The following is a 6,974-nucleotide window of genomic DNA, read 5'->3' as shown; positions in this document are numbered from 1 at the left end:
TATATATATTGAAAATTATATGAAGAGCTTAAATTCTTAATTTTTTAAACATTCAATAACGAAATGCATATAATATACTGATTTTTCTCTCGATTTTGATATTATCGATTCTTTCGATTTTTTTCCCTTAAATTTCGCTTTTTTGTAATTCGCGGCAAAAGAAAAATGTACAGACAACGTAATAACAACAATAATTGTAATTACATAATGTACTTAAGCATATTTAATTTTAATGTATTTAAACATATTTAATTTTTAATGTATGTAGCATATTTAATTCTACGTTTTTAATATATTTAACAAATATATTGAATTCAATTTAATTATACAATAACCTTTATTAAATACCTTTGTAAATTCTCTAAACGCGATGTGTTGTATTATTTAACGAGCGCTTCCAGCGCTACTTCGTCGTAATGGTACAGGTTTACGAGACACCGTCGAACATTCCTGAGAGAATTATGAGAGTGAATAATATACTTTGCCAGTGAAATGAGTATGTGAATTACTTATGATAACTAGTTCATGTTGACATTCACCGTGAGTTCAGTTTCCTCGATAAATTGACCTTCCCAACAATTTGGACCGCAGATATCCGATTTATCCAATATGGGTCGACTGCGATACATTTGACCGTCTTTTCCTCTTATCAAACCATCCGTCAATTGTATCGTTTCGGGTCCCCACTGAGTAAGAAAATGACCCGCCCGCATGATTCTTTGCTGAGGAGTCGTGACTGTGTGGCTCCCACCGCAGTATCGATTGCTGAGATGATCTCTAATATATCAAAGACTTATCGAATTAAGATAATATTTTGTCATTTTGCTATTTAAAAATTCTGGAAAGCGTTAAGTCTATAATTATAATTTTGAAAAAAGATTCATGCTTTAAATGTTAATATTCATTAATATTAATCAATATCAGCTTGTAATATTTGTTCTTCAAAATGTAATATTTACTCGAGATTCCGAGATGGCATAAAATATTGTAAAACGAGTTACCTAGGACTCTTCACAAGCATCTCCTCCTTCGCTTTCATTTTCTTTGCCTCTTCGTGCACTGCTGCTTCAAATTGGATCAGATTTCTGCTGTAAGGCAATTTTTTCTGTTGTTTTCTAACTTGATCCAATTCATATGTGAGATAAGGTTTTATGCTGGTAGAGCAAGGAAATGGCTCGGTTCGAAATTTACCGACTTCTTCTGTTCTCATTACAACATCCTTGTCGCATGATATACATTGAACATCTCTGGATAAAAGAGAAAAATGTCAACATAGCATTGAAGTTTTATTTGCAAGCCTAAAATGTTTACGTAAGCAGTTTCTTTGTTCCTGCTGCCTCTATTTCTCGTCTTGCTTCAATCATAATCTTCAATTTTTCGTGAAGCGACTTTAATTTGTCATCCACAAAATCCTTCAGCGGTACCATCTCGGCTTTATCCAGCTTGGTCGCGATTTCATTCTGCACTTCATCGAGCGCTTGTTGCCAAATCGATTCTTGCTTTGACAATTTGTCAATTGCTTCCTCGAGACCACGAGCGAGATCATCGCAAGCAGCATCAAATTGTTCATGCGATACCTACAGTAGTTTTTCTAATATTTCAATCTGTATCAATAACAAATAAATCATAAACTTAACAATTTGTTATACCTTTCTCTTCATAGCATGAGCATCCGCTTTGTCAGCCAAAGCATCTTCGATATCCTCTTTATTTGCTTTAACGGTTTTTAGAACTTCAATTTGTTCCAGTAATGTCTGTCAACATTATTATAAATCATAATAAATAAGACACAAATAAATGGTGAAAACACAAGATAGCTACTCTTATATAACTCAGATTCAAATATTATTTAAGGCAAAAAATGAGCAATGTTTTAATTAATCTTATGTCATTATTAAAAAGCTCGTACGTTAATATGCGCTTCTTTTTTTTCTTTATCTTCGAGTAATTTATTCATTGTTTGTCCGATTGTCTCCATATCCGTTTCAATTTTTTGTACTTGTGTAATAAGAGTGTTAACGTCAGCGCTATCTGTCTTGTCAACTTCTTGTATAATATTTACTTTTTCTAACAAATTTCTAAAATCTGATTCCAATAAAATCACGCGTTGGGTAACATTGTTCAAAGCTTCGCCATGAGTTGTTTCTACATTTTTCACAGCTTCCAAGCATTGCTCCAAGTTTGTAACATCGGTTATTTTTTCCTTTTCTTTAATCAGTTTTTCAACAATAGATTCAATTTCTTGTGGCAATGGTGCTACTGGCTTTTCTTCTACTAATAACACAGCGACAATCGTTGTTGGCATTTTAGTTCTCATATTCAAATATAATATTATATAATAAAATAAAATAAATGTAAATATACATTATCAACATACGTGCAATTCTTTCGTTAAGATCTTGCAGTTCCTGCTGTATAAGTACTACGTCCGTTTTTAACGCAGTAATATCTTGGCGTATTTCTTCTATAATATTGTCATCTAAAATATATATTTCCTCATCAGTCAGTAAGCTCTAATATGTTAAAAAAATAGCGACTATATTGATTTATAAACGATTTAAGTAACAATGCCTTTGAGATTAGACTAATTTTTATTCAAAATCATTAAACTTATTACTCATAAGTACTGCTCGAGCAGCAAGCTTCTCAGCTGTTATTCTACGGACTTTAGGTATTTTCGCATTTTCTTCGATTTCATGTTCTATCATATTGTTAGTTTCTACTGGTTCTGCGGCTGCTGCTATTGCTGCTTCTACTTCTTCTTCTCCTTCTTTTACTGCTGTTATATCAGTAGGTGGCACTATTGCTGCTTCTACTTCTTCTTCTACTTCTGTTATATCAGTAGTTGGCTCGGGTACTTCTTCGGCTAACATATCGACAACTGCTTGTAAATTCGTAAGCCATTGCTCCATCTTGAAGACCTTATCTTCGAGTTCATCCAGTCTTGTATTAATCAAAGATGTGTCTGCTGTTACTACGCCAACATCACCTTTGATCACATCTTGTACCATCGCTGTAAGCTGTAATAATAATTTAATAAATTAATAAAGTAAAGTTTAATTATTTTAATATTTTCAAGATTATTTAACTTTTATTTATTTTTGTTTAACTATTAGAGGTGCAGAGGAACGTAAATATCATACGCGAGATGTTTACGAGATTAGCAAACAGTATACCTTATCGATACCTTGTTCATTAGTGTCCAATCTTTTATTGATGTTAACAAATTGCCATATATCCGCGGTAGGATCTGCGATTCGATCTTTTAATTCTTCGATTTCCGGAGACCTAGCCAAGTCCTCCAAAGCTTGATATCGATCTTGTATCTGTTTTACCTATTGATTAAATTCTTAGTGAATGCATTATATTGCTATGGTATATAATATCAATTCTAAAAATGATTCGTTCTACGTACAGATTTTTCGAGCTCTTTAAACTGAGATGCCAGTAGAGAAAAATTATTATCCACAGATACAACCATCTGAGCTTCAGGGACTTTTTCAAAATCTATTTGTGGTGTTACATCTTCCGTCACTCTCAAAATTGTTTCTGTAGGCACTTGAATATCTGAAGGAAATCAATCTATTTTAATAATTTATAATTAATTAAATAAATACAGGAATTCAAAAAAGGAATCATGAGTATTTTACCTTCTGTAAGTACATCAGCATCTTCACCATCGTCTCTTCGAACTCGCATTACTTCTGGTCTCGGCTTCATAGATGATATCATCCTCTGCAATAGCTCTCACATAAGGAAAAGAATTACCACTTTTCTTTTTTCAATTACTCGATATATTATTTTTCTTACTTTTACTTGATCTGCATTTTCACCATGAAATGTAACTGTAGCAGCCTGCAAATTTATTTGTTGCAACATGATATGTAGGAAATTATGAAGAATATTAAAATTAACCGCGCCAACCTGAAATCAATAATTTTATTAATCGCTTTATCTGCAAGACGATGATGCATAATGAATTTACTATTATTTTACTTCTGGTGCTCCGAGAGCAAGATCGAGCATTTGAGAAAGAGAAATTTGCAGACTGGCATTGTTGTTGGCATTAGCTGCTGTTGGCACGTTAAATGCTTCTGGCATTTGGTTGGCAGTTTTCGCAGCCATTTTAAATGCGAATGACCGATTTTTTTCGGGAATTACATGAGGATCACATCAATTACATTTAACTTCTTGATTGTCAAACACAAGTGCGGTTATGGTGAAAAATATTGATTGAATTGTCAATTTTGAAAATTAATTGCTCTTGTTCCTGTATTCATCTCTTATCCGATAGACTAAGAGAGGTGAAGTTATGTCTGTATCTTCACAGTTGGCGCCACAAATATCATCGACAAGTAGCGTGCCCTTATGGAAAATATTTGTATTACTCGTACTTCTTTTTATTCATTAAAAGTTTTAAAGAATCTGTTTATTATTCTTTTACGCGTCTTTTATGCAAATAAAATAATAAGTTTAATGCATAATTAAAAAGTATAACTCTCTTGTTACGCTGTTTATAAATAAATATTCAAACAGCGTTATTTAATACATATTATTAATTTTAATGCATTTTAAAATATTTTAAATGTACATTTATAATAATTTCCAATTGTGTATGCACAATTACATCACTATCAAACAAATAATTTTCCGAATAACATATATTTTATATATAATAAAAACATTGTAGAACAATAAATAAAATACAATGTGCAATCTAGGTATATTTTTCAATAATCTCCGTTGTTGATCAAATATCGATACGATGGGTTAATGAAACAATAATTCACCGCGCGTCGTTTCTCCACAAACAGGCTCGGTTTATCTAACTGCACGTGGCCGATAGACCAAAACATGAAATAGAATCAAACTAGGCTACACTACCGCAGAGATTACATCGAATCATATATAGGTATATATTTTATCGAGTTCCCGGATATGATATTCTCGAACGTTTCCGTTAGACCGATGCGATCAACGTCAGCTCGATGGTGTATTTATACGCTCGTACATCTATTCTGCGACGATGATGAATCCTCCCGTATCGCGGGAATAAATTAAAATTGTCGCACTTTCTAACCGATTTATATATGAACTATAATAGAGACAACGGGAATAAGTCATATCAGATTCGAAACATCCGAAAAATTCAAAAATAAGAATTAAAATAGAAAATTCAAAAATAAGAATTAATAGAATTAAATAACGTTGTACTTTTGACTATAAATACATATCTCTCCATCTCAAAGAGCTTTTCTGCAGCATCTATATAAAAGTAATCTTAAAATAGCTAAGTTAGATTTTTTTTCTGTCGTACAAACGAGAATAAATCGAAAAAATTGATTTCTAAGAAGAGATTTATTTTCCCTTCACGTTTTTTTATTGAGATGAAATATAAAAACAATTCCATATATTTCAAGTATCGTTTCGCGAATGATTCAGCAACAGTCGTTACATGTAGCTGCATACAGTGTTCTCGAATTACTTACAATAAAGCCAGCATTAGTGCTGTTTGAGTTACGTTATTTGATCTCCTAGCAAATGTTTAATCGTGAATAATATCAGCATTCTTGATGGGTAATATCTAGCCGGACATTTCGGTATTCAATGACACAACGGTAACGTCATCCTTATGATTTGCTCATCTGTCAGGTGAGTGACAGTTCCTTTCTGTCTTCTTCCACGATTTCTCCGACCATCTCGTCAGTGCGAAGACGATCGTAGCTCTGAAATGATGTATACGTCCAAGGAAAGGTACGCTGTGATGACGGTGAGTGTGAACGATCTAATTTTAAGACATCGTTTTACATCCAACGTTATTAATCTGTTACATCCTTCTCAAATAATGACGTCTCTCTATCGTTTGTCTGTCCGCGGCAGATTTAATTTCGACTTTCATCCTCTGTGTAACTAGTGTCTATTGTCCGTTTCAATGTATTATATAATAGATTAACTTTACTTAATGTAGTTCAACTTATTTTTTTATCTTTTTTCTACTTTTATTAGAAAAGGATAAAGAGTAAATTATACCGAGATTAAAATCAATATATTGGTAGAAATGGACACAAATCAATAAATTGCAATATCCTATTTGTATATATTCGGCGTAAGAGAGAAACCTATTTCCAGAATTCGATTCAATAGCAATCCACGATCATTTCGATACAAAAGACACTTGAAGACGTGCACGCATTTAAAATGCATTAAATGATAATTTTATAAACAATTACAAATTGAAATTAATCTGATAAGAATAAATCAATTAATGAAAATAATCCTATTTTTGGTCAAAGCAGATCTTAGTACTTAATAATACTAAATGCAAATTTTTACAAGTGTATTATTTTAATTTTATAAACTGCGCGCCGATACGATTTGTCGGATTTGAAATGTAATCGCAAATTGAAGCTGAAATTAATATCCCACATTAAATTGATTATTCATTAAATAGCCAAATCTGTGACCGTAGTCTCGACCGACGGCACAACTTCGTCGCTTTTCTGTTATCACAGTCGACAACCAATGATTTTACTCTGAGTCGATAGCTACTCGCTGAATTACCGCAAATTCTCTCTTAACTTAAGTTGGGCGTTAAGCACGAGTGACTTGTGACTTCTCTGGACTAATTATTTTCAATATTTCTTTAATGACGAACGATAATCGACTGCTCAGCCGTGCATGGACAGTGGGTGAGTTATTCGGAGCGGGAATGAATCGGAAGGTGAGAGAGCAAATAAAGACTATTTTCTTTTAAAATAAGTAAATAACAAACATATATTTAATATTGGTAAAGAAAATAATTACTAGAGTCTACTCAAGTACGCAATTCACCGTAGTGATAATAATTCGTCTCGGCGTAAATATGCAAATAAGCATCTTAACAGCTTGTTATTGCAAAAAATATTACTTTAGCTGTAGGGTTTAAACCTTTAAATCTTTAAACCTAGAACTCTCGACTTTCTTGGACGGACGTC

General features: G+C 32.6%; 2 protein-coding genes across 3 annotated transcripts in view; one reads left to right on the top strand and one right to left on the bottom strand.

Moving 5' to 3' along the window:
- Positions 1–354: 354 nt before the first annotated feature.
- On the bottom strand, positions 355–4,275 carry LOC108754862 (glutamine-rich protein 2-like). Of its 2 annotated transcripts, none has more exons than XM_018497492.1 (13): positions 3,997–4,275; positions 3,811–3,924; positions 3,651–3,735; positions 3,416–3,567; positions 3,177–3,335; positions 2,618–3,020; positions 2,378–2,479; positions 1,910–2,274; positions 1,650–1,754; positions 1,312–1,577; positions 1,002–1,247; positions 540–777; positions 355–450 (listed from the first exon to the last, which is right to left on the bottom strand). In XM_018497492.1, exons 1-13 carry the CDS (start codon positions 4,123–4,125, stop codon positions 385–387), a joined length of 2,430 nt encoding a protein of 809 aa, XP_018352994.1. In that variant the 5' UTR covers positions 4,126–4,275; the 3' UTR covers positions 355–384. The 2 variants fall into 2 exon arrangements, with proteins under 2 accessions (XP_018352994.1, XP_018352995.1); XM_018497493.1 differs by having other exon boundaries at positions 1,910–2,271.
- A 1,328-nt stretch (positions 4,276–5,603) lies between these two features.
- The window catches only part of LOC108754865, a 3,816-nt gene continuing 2,445 nt past the window's right edge, over positions 5,604–6,974 (top strand). Inside the window, exon 1 of the mRNA XM_018497497.1 lies at positions 5,604–5,770. Coding sequence (XP_018352999.1) covers positions 5,732–5,770 — 39 coding nt within the window. The 5' untranslated portion in view covers positions 5,604–5,731. The remainder of the gene's footprint in view (positions 5,771–6,974) is intronic.

Source organism: Trachymyrmex septentrionalis, unplaced genomic scaffold (assembly GCF_001594115.1).
Source record: "Trachymyrmex septentrionalis isolate Tsep2-gDNA-1 unplaced genomic scaffold, Tsep1.0 scaffold81, whole genome shotgun sequence".
Lineage (NCBI taxonomy): Eukaryota > Metazoa > Arthropoda > Insecta > Hymenoptera > Formicidae > Trachymyrmex > Trachymyrmex septentrionalis.
This window is presented reverse-complemented; position numbering and strand designations above follow the sequence as displayed.